The sequence below is a fragment of the Camelus ferus genome, chromosome 7 (genome assembly GCF_009834535.1).
Source record: "Camelus ferus isolate YT-003-E chromosome 7, BCGSAC_Cfer_1.0, whole genome shotgun sequence".
Classification (NCBI taxonomy): domain Eukaryota; kingdom Metazoa; phylum Chordata; class Mammalia; order Artiodactyla; family Camelidae; genus Camelus; species Camelus ferus.
In genome coordinates, this window is record NC_045702.1 from 14889965 (window position 1) to 14904369 (window position 14405).

Below are 14405 nucleotides of genomic sequence, written 5' to 3' on the forward strand. Positions count from 1 at the left end.
TTTCCAACCCCTTGGTATCAGAAGGCTCACGCAGTACCATAGGGCACATTTAAGCCATATTTTCAGCCTCAGTGATGTATCAATAGCAAATACCACAAACAGATAGAGGTAAAGAGCTGTCAGCGGCAGTTCCACTGGTATTTCAGCATCAGCCCAAGATCACTGCGCAGGCACAGGGGGGATTACAGTAATTAGCTCTTCAGAATAAAGACAGTTCTACTATTGTCAGCACAGCCATATTAACTTATTTTTGGAACAAGCTAGAGTGAAGGTAATATTTAAAGTAAAGACTTCGTTTCTGCAGTGGCTAATCCATGGATTGCTATCTACGGGGTCTCTCTTTTCAGTTCTTCTCTCCACATCCTGTAACTAGTCTCCTGTATTAAATTCCCTCAACTGAACTGTCTCACAGGGGGTTCTTCTCCCTCTCTCGTCACCAAATGAGAAATTTGCAGTGGCAGCATTATCATCCAATCCATATTTTTCTATACAAGTTTTTACAAGCTGTTTTACTGCCATGAAGCAATGCCATTACGTTTTATTGCTTTTTTTCCATTTTATCAAACATTAAGACTTCTGGACATGGGTGTGTTTAATATCCTACTGCAAGACATGCTGTAAGCAGTCTAAATACGATCAGCGATAGCATTATTATTTACTTGATCACTGTCCATGTGAGTAGCTATTTATAGCAAAAATCATTCCATCAATTCAGTTTCTTTACATGTTAAGTGATGAGATTTTAGTGGGCTGCTATGGTCTGTTTCAGCACTAGCATTTTATGATTTTAGGTTGCACCTATAATTTCATGTTCTCAAATTCTACCACATGCCACCTAGAGCTGTCTTCCTTACTTTGGCAACATTAACATATGATTAATGGACAGCCAGTAGCTTATAATGAAACAGAAGAAATAAAAAGGGAAGGGCTTTATCTGAAAAATCTTCCTTCTGCTCATTCAAATAAATCCAGAAATTACTGAACACTTACTATGGGTCAAGAACCTTTTCTATGAAAAAGTAAAGATTCTAAAATCTATAAACAAACACAAGAGATGTAGAATAACCAAAATGCTCTTAGGAAAAGAGTGAAATGACTCATATTACCAGGTTGAAGGCTCACTATAAAGCTACAGTAATCAAAACAGTGTGGTAGTGGCATAAGGATTAAAAAAAAAAAAAACAATGGAACAGAATAGAGTTCAGAAAAAGACCCACATGCAATCAAGAGGCAAAGGCACCAAGGCACCTCCATAGGAAAGGAAAGGCTATTTAACAAACAGTGCTGGGGAAAAGCAGATAAATGTCTTCTTAAAAATGAATCTTGAAGTTACTTCACACAGTACACAAGAATTTGAGCTGAATCACACACTTGTATACATAAAAGCTAAAACTATAAATCTTCAACAAGAAAACAAAGGAGAGTATCTTCCCCTCCTTTCCTGTAGTAACAAAGATTTCTTAAGAAGGACACAAGCAGCTCCAATATGAAATAAGCCTACCTCATAAAACTGGAATTCATAAGAATGTTTAAACTTCTGTTCATCAAAAGAAACATTAAAGAAATAAAAAGATAAACTGAGAACATATTTGCACTAAATATATGTGCCAGAAGACTTGTCTGCAGAATATATAAACAGTGCTTGCAATTCAACAATAAAAGATGAACAGCCCATCAAAATATGTAAAAAACAGACACTTCAAAAAAACCAAAAGACATAAAAGGTAACAATAAAGATAAACAACGTGTCTTACTCCCATTTTTTGTTGGCCGTAACAAAACATATATAATTTCTTTCTTTCTAGGGATGGAATTCTATTCTCTCTTCTCATTCTGTTTCATCAAGTGTAATATTATAATAGCTTTTTGTCTCTATCCGCTAACACATTTTCAGCACCTGTGGAATATTCAATTTCCATCACTTCTCATCAGGTACTCTTGTACGTTGCTGTTGGGCAAGTAAACAGTACACATTTCCAGAAAGCACTTTTCTAATTTTTACTAAGAGGCTTTAAAATGTTTATGCCATTGAATCAATCATTTCTTTCCCAGGGATTTGTCATAAAAAAATAATTTGAAATGATAACTGAGGTTTATGAATATTATGTTAATCACAGGAGTTTTTAATACCACCAAACATCCAGAAACCTAAGTTTCACGAAGGAATAATTATTATATAAATTGAAACATATTTGTATAATGAAAGAGGAGGGTTTAATAATATGATTCCCTATATATCTAGAAACATGGAAATAAAGCAACTGAAAGGAAACGTATCAAAATATATAGTTAGTTATGGATCAGGTGATTATGACATATTTTTATTTTCAGTTCTTTTATTTACATGTATTACCAAAATAAACAAACATTTGATATTACTTTTTTCATTAAAAAAAAAAAAAGATCACCTGGTATGTGTACAACTTCAACCCTAGGAGTTTCTCCCTGTGGTAACTTTTCTCACTGAATAACCTTTTTGCTTTTCTAATTCATAAATTTAAAAGAACCTACATGTTTTAATTTCAATTAACAGAAAGAAAGCTGGCTATGCTTTCTTTAAAGTTCGGGAGACTGAAATCTCTGGATTTCATACTGCATAGCAAATCAGGCTTCCAGTTCCTCAATCTGAATAATGCTTTGAACTGTCTTGAGAAGTTTTAGATTACTGAGAAACAGACTTGACATGAAAGGACCTTCACAACTGTAATGGATGAAAATTGTGGCAGAAATAAATGCAAATTACAATATCTGATTATGGTCTGTGTAGACTCCAAAAAGGTAATCAGGTTACCAAGCACCAATGAAGAAATCATCTTAATTAGCAGGAATGCATTTCAACCAGTAAAATGAACGGACGACGTCTGCTTTGAAATGTGCAATCACAGGAGTCTAAGGGAAACAATCTTTTCTTCCATTCAGTAATCCTATTTCAAATATCTCTTAAAGTACCACTCTGAATATTTTAAGTACACAAAAATACACACTTTTACCATATAGTCTTGTTTGTATAATCATCTTACACAGATGTGTGAGTTTTTAAATAATTTACCTTCTTAGGAACATAAATAATCAATATTATAGTTTCAAGATGTGTGAAATTGAAGGACTGAAAATAAAGCTCTTTCCCTTTTGAGTGAAAAAAAATACAACAGTGTAGTGCTGCGTGAGTGGTAAGGTAGGATAGGCGTGAAAAGCAAGTAACGTATGCCAGTACCACTTACAGAACAGCGTGAACTATGTTGAATAATCTTAGTACTCCGTTTTCTCTACACCAACTCCCATCCATTTCTCCTTTTCCTACCAAGGACAGGATGGGAGAGAGAAGGATCTCACAGACCCTCTAGACACTCTGTCCCAACCTAGAGGGATCTCCTGAGCTCTAAACGTTTCAAATTGCCCAGTTCTGTATCTTCTTAGACGTCTCACAGGGGTTTGAATTTTAACTTATATAAAACAGAGTCCTTTGGGGGCAATATTATCCCCTTTTTATATTTTCTGTCTCATATAATATATTCACCCTTTACCTTACTGGCTTATGCTCGACCCCCAGGATTCATTCACACTCCTTTCTCACCCTTCACAATAAGTCACTATCAATAACTCTTGAATTCACCAACCCCTTCTATCTTCATCACCACTTCTTTCTTCAGGCTTTCCAATCTCCTCACTTCTTCCTTCACCTGGACTTTGGGACCAATGTCGTGATTTGTCCATCTGTCTCCAGAAGCTAAGATTCTGGTCACCTTTCACAGGAACATCCAGGTAATCTTTCTGAACAACAAATCTGATCCTGTCTCGTGCCATCTGCCTTGACCTCTCCATTGACAGGTAAAATAGAACAATGAATTTTTAAAAGCCCAACTCTTTCTGCCCTTTCTCCGTAGCCATGTCTTTAGTCACCTTATCATCGCTCTGAACCACTGCTAGTCCATGCCCTCCTGGGCGACCCCGTCTGAGGGAATGGCCAGTTGGAGATCTCACTCACAAAGACTCCAGCCTCCTCTGTGACATTTTTGCTGATCTCCCCCATTTGTAAACACTGTTCTCCTTTCAGTCCTCACACGTGTCTTTCTCCTGGAATTTATTACGTCAGACTGATTGCCTGTTTACTCCCCACAACACTGAACTGTGGGCGCCCTGAAGACGTGGCTTTTCTACTGGTTCATTTTGTAACTGTTTAACTCAGCAGAGTGTCACTTATGGATTCAATAAGTATTTGTGCATTCAACAAATACTCAATAAATCTTCACAACTGACATTAAATGAGTGAGAGTAATGAGATGTTTTAAATCAGTATTACCTTGAATTTACATAATTCCTATTAATGAGAGACCATCAATATTCTCTGTATTTCCCATACGCAGCATGGCCTTTAATGGCCCTGCCTCTGAAGTTACACAGCGACAATTCCACTGTGCTCTATTCACCAAGTGTTTGTAAGCCCACCTGGATTCAAGGGGAGGGTACATAGACCCAAACTTTTGATGGGAGAAGTTCCAAAATTTTGATGCCATTTGAAAACCACAGCTGCCATCAGAGGATGCTGGTGAACAAACTTAATGTTTTGAAAATGCATAAGGAAAAGAATCACTTATCCTGAGTCTCTGAAACAAACTGTGTAAGTGACCAAATCGTAAGTATAGAAAAATGTCTCTTCATATATATATTCCAGTTAATAAATGAAGGATAGAATTAGAATATTTTTGCAACCCCTCCTACTTTGCAACCCCTGAAAATTCCTGGATAATCAAAGACTATTAACCAGAGAGAGAGAGAACCAGACATTATATACCCTCTTTTGGAAGAATACAGCACTACTTACAGAACAGATTTGGGGGAAAGTGTGTCTGATGAGTCTGGAACCATCAACTTGGGGGAAACAGGGAAGAGAGAAGAACACGTTACTGAGACCTGGGGAACGTTATCAGCACAGTTCAGACTCAGGGAAACTACAGGACAAATAGCCTGGTTTCTTCCATAAATAAATGAAGGAAAAAACAGAGAGACAGATGGGTGAGAACCTACAGAGACTTGAGTCATATCAACCAATCACCGTGATTTTTTTTTTGAATCCTGATTAAAACAAATAGAGCATTAAAAAAGTGGTATCTGCAAGACAATTAGAAATTTGGGCACTGAGTAGGTATTTAGTGATATTCAGATGCTATTTTTAGGTAAGATGATGTAATTGTATTCATAAAGAAAGTCTTATCTTTTAATAACACATTCAGAAATACTTATGGGTAAAATTGGGGGAGGGTATAGGTCAAGTGATAGAGCACATGCTTAGCATGCCTGAGGTCCTGGGTTCAATCCCCAGCACCTCCATTAAAAAAAAAATTAAATAAATAAACCTAATTACCTCCCCCTGCTAAAAACAAAACAAATAAAACAAAACAAAAACAACTAAACTGAAAAAGAAACCCTTAGAAATATTTGTGGGTAAAATGATCTAATGTCTGGGATTTACTTCAAAATAATATGAGAGGAGATCATAGGTGGGGACCGAAATAAGACTGCCCATGACTTGATATTACAGAAGCCAAGTGATGGTACATGAGGGTTCAATATACCTCTTCCATATTGAACTTTTCCTATAACAAATATTTATTTTAAGAACTCAAATTTACTAATTCTCCAAAGTCAAAACTCCAAAGTGGAAATGTTATGCTGCACTTTGTGACCTCACCCGTCTGCCTCTCCAGCATCACCTACACCACCCCCGCTTTCCATCTACGTTTCAGCTACATAAAACTAATCCTAGTTTCCACAGAGGACTGTGAGCTCTCAATCTTCCAAGTGTATGAATTCTCCTTTTTCCAGAAGGCCAAGTCCCATTGTCCTCCTGGCAAAATCCACTCATTCTGTCACATCTCCTCATTGCCAATTCCAGGTCCCAGGCTCTCTGCCGTGTACCAGAGATACAGTGGAGGGATGGACACGGACCATTTGCCACTCCCACCTGGCACCCCACCCCTTCCCTGCCCTCCTTTTTGCCCTGTGAGGCTGGCCCATTTAGACTGTATTAAAGGCTCCCTTGTCCTCTGGCTCCTGTTAGAATTCACCAGAGGGAAGCAACAGCAGAAGATCTGGGGGGCAAGAACTGTAATTATGTCCCCGGCTCTCTCTCTGCCAGGCTGGCATGGGCTGGTGGCTTTCACTTAGCAAACACTACTCCTATCGGGTGGTTGTTCCCAAATAGTTCTCTTTCGGGTACAGCTGACTGCTCCCTTGCCTTTGCACCTTTAGCTCAGGAATACACCATCATCCATTGTTGCCTCTCACAAAACCTAGTCTCTCAATTAAATTCACTTCTAACTACCCAGTTTCAGTCTGCCACCTCCCTCTTGTTCAGACTTTATATAATTGTAAGCAAAAACAACCCAAATCAAAAAAGACTGTAGAAAGAACCTGACATGGATACAGACTGAAAAGTTACTGAAGATGAAGAGTTCAAGAACATTTTAGATTGAGACAGCATATGCAATGGCCCCGTGGTACAAAGGAAGCAAGGGATGCTCAGTTATACTTGACTTGAGAGGCAATGAGCTAGAAAGTGAGGTGGGCAGTGGGAAAGGATAGAGAATCAGAGAGAAACTCAATTTTTCAGTGAAGATTTAGATTTCGATCCTGAGAGCAATAGGGAAGTGTCTAATATTCTCCCTGGCCTCCCAAACCTAGGCAAGGAATCATCTTAGACATTCCCTGACAGCCTTCTACAACACAGTCAGCACCAGGAAGCTCTGACACATGGCAAACATTCAACACGTCTTCACTGGCTTAGAGAATAAATCAATGAGTAAAACACACATGACTAGGTTTGGGGCTTTCCTGGTCACCTCCAGGAACTCTCCCTTGCACATATCCTACTTGAACTTAGCCCTACTTGCTCCTGGCTGAATCTTCACCCATAACTAGCATAAAGACTTCTCGAGAGAAAGAGCTCTACATGAGTGACATCCCTGAAAATGAGATCTTTCCTAGAACAATCTTTTACACTTAACAACCATTTCATTCTAGAGCTGGCAGATATGGCAAGCAACATCGCCATGTCAGGTGATGGACAGTCTCGCCATCATAACAGTTGGTTATGCTGTTAAATCTCACTAACTCGAGGTGATTGAGGAAGTCATTATGAATACACGAGATGAGTGAGAGAGATGTTTTCAGTCATTTCAAACAAGAAATACAACTTTATTGCCTTGAGGCAAAAGGGGAAGCACAAACCAAGTGCTAATCAAGTCCAAGGAGAAGATTTATTTTAATTTGCTTTACAAACTGACAGTGTGGCCTGATTCACACCAGATGAAATGATAAGCAAAAATTTTAGTTGGTTTCCTCCTCATTCAATAGTAAGTTGGAACACACAGCTAAAACCTGCCTGAAATTGACCTTATGCTATAAATGTACCTTTTTAATGCCAGCAACAAAATTAAAACAAGGTGGTCTCAATACTGTGCACCTAAATATTCATGAACGTCACAACAACGATGTCTTTCAATATTCAGGTATTTTGTGATAATGAAGATGCCCACCTTATGCTTAAGCAGACAAGATGGAAGATGAATCAAACGACCACTTTCCTTTTTCCCTAAACACTCGAGTCCTCAGTGAACCATAAATATCAAATGGCAAGGTTTCTGCATCAATGCTGGGAAAAGACTGTGGCATAATGCTTTTTAATTAGCATGAATACTCTGCATTACATTCTGGTAGACAATTAATCAGGAAAATGAGCAAATAATATTCATTTATCTTTGAAGTTCAAACAAATATGTAACCAATTTTTTTTTTAATGACGTGAAGAATTACTTTTTGTTTTTGTCTTCTCCTAGCAACTCTATATTGCATAAAGTTTGTAAGTTGATAAGCCAGGAGAGAACATTATACCAAAGTCTTGGAAAATGAATAAACTCTAACCATGACTAAAATATATTTCACTTCAGTAAAACAGAACGTATTGCTCACCAAAGAGGCCATGGTGAATCCAATGACTTCAATATAACCATCATCATGACGCTGAGGTTCAAAATCATGGTGATCTCCCGGGTTCCCCCAGGGCATTGTGCCAGCACAATATCTGCAAGGGAAGAGTAAAAACAATTAAATTTGCTCCAGTCCTCTCATGATTACCATTAAGGATTAACTGATAGTTAGATCCAATGTTTATTTCACACAAAAACAGCTTTCTACTCTTGGTTCACACCTTTCAATAGAAAAGAAAATGGATTTATCATCTCCAAATACCAATTTATGAAAATGGGTCAAAACTTTACAACGAAAGCATGCCATGGTGCCCAGCTTTCCCCTAATTCATTATTTATCAGTATTTCTCACCCTATAATTCATACATGCCTGCTTTCTATGATATACCATGAGTTGTCAATAGGTGGTTTCAGAATTTGGTCTTGGAGGAAGACATACATGCCAATAGGAAAGGGAGTGGGAAGTGAGCTGGGGAAGCATTCAACAGCACATACAGAGTCAAGGTAAGAAGTATCCAGGACGAGCGAAGGTAATTGAACAAGACAGAGTGAAAAAGGGATGAGACAAAGGAATGATATTAGAAAGGAAGGGAAAATAAAATTGAAAAGTAGAGGAAACAGAATCCAAGGGAAGGATGGAGTAGCAGCAAGAAGAAAAAGAGCAAGGAGAAGAGGAAAAAAATGAAAGCAAGCTAATAAAAAACCTTTCCTGAGAATCTAGGCCTTCAACTTAAACAACTAAGATGAAAATACTTGCAAGGGACCATACTGAGCATAGCCCAAAGTAATCAGGAGACTGTAACATGTTTTCTTAGCCATAGATTTACATACAATTCTCATTTAAACTAAATTCAGTCTAAATAGAACGTATTTGCGGATTTTGTGTCTGATTGTCTGGTTTGCAAATAAAGGGTCATAGATCCATCCCTTCCAAAATCTTGGCTTGGGAGCCTAGAGTCTAATTTTATGCCACTGAGATAATATGCTTATTTTGAGAGTAGTTAATCTTAAATACCCCTTTCTCCTGAGGTATGTAATAGTACCAAAGAGAGTTGAGATCCTGGCTAGAAAATGTGACTCTAATTGACCCTATTTTTTCAAAGCCATCATCTGGCAATGATTTTGAGTGAATTCCATGCTGAAATCAGGCTGGATGGTTTCCTAACAGCTTTTGGGAAACTGAGAACAGGGATTTATTCAAGTCTATCATTGTTGGGGGGTGATGGGGTAGGACGGGTCAGTAATTGAGAACTAAGATGTCCAAGAGGGCTACCTGGTTTCTTAAGGATGGGTAAGTATAGACCATGCCTGTCAAACACACACAAAAACACCACAGAGAACACTAAAACCAAGTAGGAGGACAAAATGATCCAATCCGGAGATCCTTAATAAGCCACTAAGGTAGCTGTTTCTCATTGTTTGTACCTGGAAATTTTCTATAATGAAAGCAGATAACCTTAGGTCAAACAGAGGTTACATCATGCCAAGGAAACAACATGAACAGAGCTTACCTGGGTATATTTAAAAATACTATACACTGGAACTTCAGTTCCTGAATCTTTGGGGTGAGATCTGTTCCATCACACTGAAACAATCAAAGCACAGAAAGCCAGGGTTTTGAAGTAGTCACAAGACTCAACAACAACCAGGTTGACAGCTGCACATACCATGGTCTTCCCCCTTGTCCCTGTCTCTGATGAAGGAGACGCTCGCTACTATGATTGAAAATTCATTCTGATTATAACTGTCCCAGACCCTGGGCTCAGGTCTTGGTTTTATTTTGATTTAACATAAAAACAAAGCTGCTGTCTGACCAACATGTTTTTCTCTGGCCTCACAATCAAAGGATCCATCATCATTCTCAACCTTGGATTATTATTAGACATTGAGGTTTGTAGGACTGAAATTAGGATTTATGAATGCTTAGAAGAATAAAGAGGATAAAGGCACATGTCAAGGCTGCAGCAATCTCTACCACAGTCATCTGATTGAAACAACAGTCATGCTTATAACCATTTATTTTACCTGTTTTTTTTTTTGAGATAATTTGTATTTTGAAAATGTTGAACATAATATTTTGAAAACTGTTTAAAAGAAATATACATTGCATATTTTTTAAAGAAAGTATCTATTATAAATTAGTATTATCTCCATTAGTGGTTTGCTCTTATAAATTTAATCTCTTACAGACTTTTGACTGATCTTCTGAGATAAACTGCCCTGCTGGAGCTGGGCATGACCCTGGGTTCCGAGGGCCTTAGGCTGGCTTGGCCTCAATACCTCTGTGTGTGGCCCCCCTCACGGGTCAGTGCTTTCCTCAGGAGTGCCCTCTGACTAACCAAAGACAAGTCTTTCATTTCCCTTTCTCACTTTCCACTGGCAAAAGCCAAAAGAGAAACACTCTAGTTGTGACTCCAGGCATCTCAATGTCGAAGGTATAAAGCCTGCTTTTCTGTTTGCTCTCTTCACACCCTCATCCCCCGTCATCTTCTCCTCTGGAGAGAGGGTGGGGCATCCCCAGGCGCCCTGCCAATTCCTAAAGATTTCTTCAGGGGGCGTTTCAGCCCAGGTTCTGTGACTCCACTAGCGGTCAAGGAGGACTCATCCTTCTCCCAGCTGCCCTGAACGCAGCCTCATTTTCACGAGCCCTCTCATAAACTGTTTCCAGGAAATCTTACAATCCTCGACAAACAAAGTATTTCCAGATGTTATTTACACAGGAATCAAATTCTAGACATTAATTGAAGGTGTTTTTACAACACTCTCAGATACTTAAGCAAACATGAAGTCTCCCAACTGAAGGGCTTGAAATGAGTTGATAAATGGCTCTACCAGCAAGAAAAGAAAAATCAACATCTTAAATTATCAAACTTCAGTGTTGTAAGCAACTAAAACTTAAAAATAGCATGTGATACGTTAATAGCATGCAAAGCAGTACTGTTGAATTACAGGAAAAAAAACTACAGCTCATACTACTGTATTTAGAAGAGAATTCATTTTTTAAAACGTGTCTACTTTTTCCTCCTTAAAAAACACATCCGATTCTGGAAACTCATCGAATTACCTGAGGATGGGCACCCTACAGTGTACTGAGCTTTTACAGTTTTCTTACATATTATTGCATTTAAACTTTACAACTCTTTAGAACAGAAATTTTTAACTTTTTCCCTACTTAAAACACACGCAGAGGAAAATATTCACATGCAGATACCTTCCTGTGTACAAGCTCACGTACTGATGAATCAAAACAACAAGAATACATGGGAATTAGGGCAAGATATGCTGTGTGTAGGCTTTCATTATTGTCCTTCTTTTTTTTTTTTGACACAGTATTCTTCCACACATTTTACATTTATGTGAGAGATGATTAACTATTACCCTAGAAACACTGGCTCCACCCTGGGGCAAAGATAAGACGGTTTGCTGTTCAACATACATCGAATTGCTCTAGCCAAGCCCCCATCCTTTTCATCTCATACTCAGGAAAAGATACAGTGATGTCAATGTAGAAATATCCTTGTGTCCCTCTGTGTCACAGCACAATGGTCAATAATTGTGGCTTCAAATATATGTGTTGTTACACCAGAAACTAACAAAACATTGCAAATCAACTCTACTTCAATTAAAAAAAATTTTGGTTGGACATAATATAGGAAATGAATAAAGGTGAATTAAATAATGATCCTAATTTTATTTTAGGTTTAAGCTTTAGAGTTCTGGTTTATGAACATGACTTTAGAGGATATAGAGCATCTTAATTGCAAAAACAAAAAACAAAAAACAAAAACAAGCAAAAAACCAAACCTGAAAGCTTAAATGATTTCCCCCAAAGCCACATACCTTAAAGATAAACGTAGGACTGAATCCCAAATATTTAGACTTAGTTTTTTTCCTCCTCATTGAAAAAAAAAAATTACATAGACCAGTCCACCTGGGATATTACATGTACTGGCTGATCTCACATCTTTCCTAGTTTTTTGGCTCCATTGTGGCCTCTCTGCAAGCTTCTTTTAATCCCTGCTCTACAGCCATCCATGTATGAGACATTTATCATCAGAAGACGACCAGATGTGGGGGGGAAAAGTCTCCAGTGGCTAGGAGACATATAGAGTTTAATTTTTCTTTCTTTTCTAAAGGGAGGCCCTGGAGACTGAACCTAGGACCTAGTGCGTCGTACTATGCATGTGCTCTACCACTGAGCTACATATACTCTGCCCCCAAAGTTTAGTTTTAATCCAGCTGACTTAAACAGTAAACACCATTCAGTATGGCCTCTGCCCCCCACTTACTGCCTCTCTGGGAAGGTACTGAAATGTTCCTAGTAATGTGAGAAACACTGGAAGAAGAGGGAAAGTTTACTTTTGGCTAGGTTGCAGGGAGCTGAAGAAACAGGGGAAGTTTGATACAAGATTGCTGCGATTTAAATAACCATCATTTTATCAAAATAAAGATCTTCATAGTTCAAGGGACCATGTGCCTTTCTAGCTTTAAAAACACAGTATTTCAGTTTTCAAGAGTCGCTATAACACAGGACACTTGCTTTTCGTTGGTATTGCATGAAAATGAAAACATCTGAAACTGATGCCAAGGTTTGTTGGTGGTCAAGTCTTTGTTTCACCTGATTTAGGAGATTTGTGTCTCAAATGTGCTTCATTGGTGATTACAAATTTTATCTGTATCCTCTCAGGCTCCTCCATATTCCTCTGTAAGCCCATTAGTTTAAGGTCATATATTTTCCTCTATTTTTCATGTGTATCTTTTGTCCTATCCCCTCTTGTCGCAAATGCTATTCTTTATTCCATGATAAACTCAAGCATTTGGTATATTCCCCTCCTTTCTTCCCCATCTATATATTTTTCTCTGTCTTCCATTTTTCTCTTTACTTACACAAGTATGCAACAAAGTCACATTTATTCCTTCTTTTAACTTGCTTACTGCAAGGAAACATTTTGTCTTTCTTAATAATTAATTATATGCTATTGTAAAATATATCTCCTAGGGAAAAGATGACTTCCCATCTCCCATGCCTCCAAGAAGCATGTTCCCAAAATCTGGGATAGAGACCCAGGAAGAAATATAGCACGCGCACGCGCACACGCACACGCACACGCACACGCACACACACACACACACACACACACACACACATCCCCCTTAAGAACTGGGACTAGGCTGGAGAGTGAGTAACCACAAAATAATGAAATCAAAGCATTTTTCTAAAATTGGAGACCCCTCAGACATCCTGGAAATAGACACTTTTTTTGGTGAGCATCTCTTTCTACTTCAAGACCCAGTTCAACATCATTCTTTTGATGACTTCCCTGACTGCACCACGGGTACTTTTCATTTCTCCCTGTGTGCCACCAGTGTGTTACGTAAGTAGCTGAATAACAACATTTATCACATTGTTCTGCAATGAGCTCTGCGCCCTTCCCCAAAGCTGAACTCTGAGTTTCTCCAAGAGTGAAGGCAGTCATCTTAATTAACGTCATCCCAAGCAACTAAGACAGTGACCAATACACAACTAGATGCTCATAAATGTTGGCTGAACAAACTAAACTTAATTCCCTTAAAGTTCTACGCAGCCAACTGATTAATCCAAGTATATAAACTGGTATTTGGGGTTCATGTTGTGGGGGCATCATATCTCCATTCGAATGAGATGAGTCAACACTTTCAATACTTACGACAACTTTAACATGTTTGGATAGATCTCTAGAGCTTCTCTGTAGGAAATCAGAAAAGGCTGCCTGTACCACAAGGAAAGAAAGAAGAAAATTCATTACATGGTCATGCCAAGTCCTTGTTTCTACATTATAGTTAGGCCCAGGGATTCTAAATTATGCAAAAATATAAAACACGTTTTCCTTTTGCTAAATCCAAAGTAAAGTTACTTGACAGCAGAGGCTGTCAAGTTGAAATCTTTCTCTGTTTTCAAAATGTAACCTGTAATAAAATTTAAGCTCGCAGTAGGAGTGAAAAAGTAGATAATTCTAAGGGTCAGTTTAAAGATTTGTCTCCCTTTCCTGACCCCCTTCTTTGTCCATCAGGTGATCTTCAACTTGCCACTGAGAGTGTCTTGTTTCACCCCCTTTAATTTTGATGCCCTCTATCCAATGTTTAAGCCATACTTTTTAAAGTCAATATTTTGGAAGCCCTGTTTTTTTTCCCTTTCTGGCCATTCACATCCCAGGATGTCCCTGAGTAGGAGGAAAAGGAAAAAGAAGGGAGCCCTTAATCTCATGTACACTTCCATGGAAAACTTCCCATGTTTTGTCAATTTCTTATCCAAATGTCAGTGCATACTGTGAAAACTACATTCTCACCAAGACTTGCCATGCATCTTTCAGTCTACCCAATTTCCCTATTCTCTAGATTGGCTATGATGTTTGTTTTTCACAAACTTAAACAAACTTAAGA

At 38.3% G+C, this 14405-nt stretch overlaps 1 protein-coding gene across 3 annotated transcripts in view; it reads right to left on the reverse strand.

Annotated features, from left to right (window-relative positions):
- Positions 1–14405, reverse strand: part of DGKI (diacylglycerol kinase iota) — a 397841-nt gene that overhangs the window by 133954 nt on the left and 249482 nt on the right. For all 3 annotated transcript variants that reach the window (XM_032483433.1, XM_032483435.1, XM_032483434.1), the window contains 3 exons: positions 13673–13735; positions 9497–9570; positions 7969–8080 (listed from right to left, as the gene is read on the reverse strand). In XM_032483433.1, coding sequence (XP_032339324.1) covers positions 7969–8080; positions 9497–9570; positions 13673–13735 — 249 coding nt within the window. The remainder of the gene's footprint in view (positions 1–7968; positions 8081–9496; positions 9571–13672; positions 13736–14405) is intronic.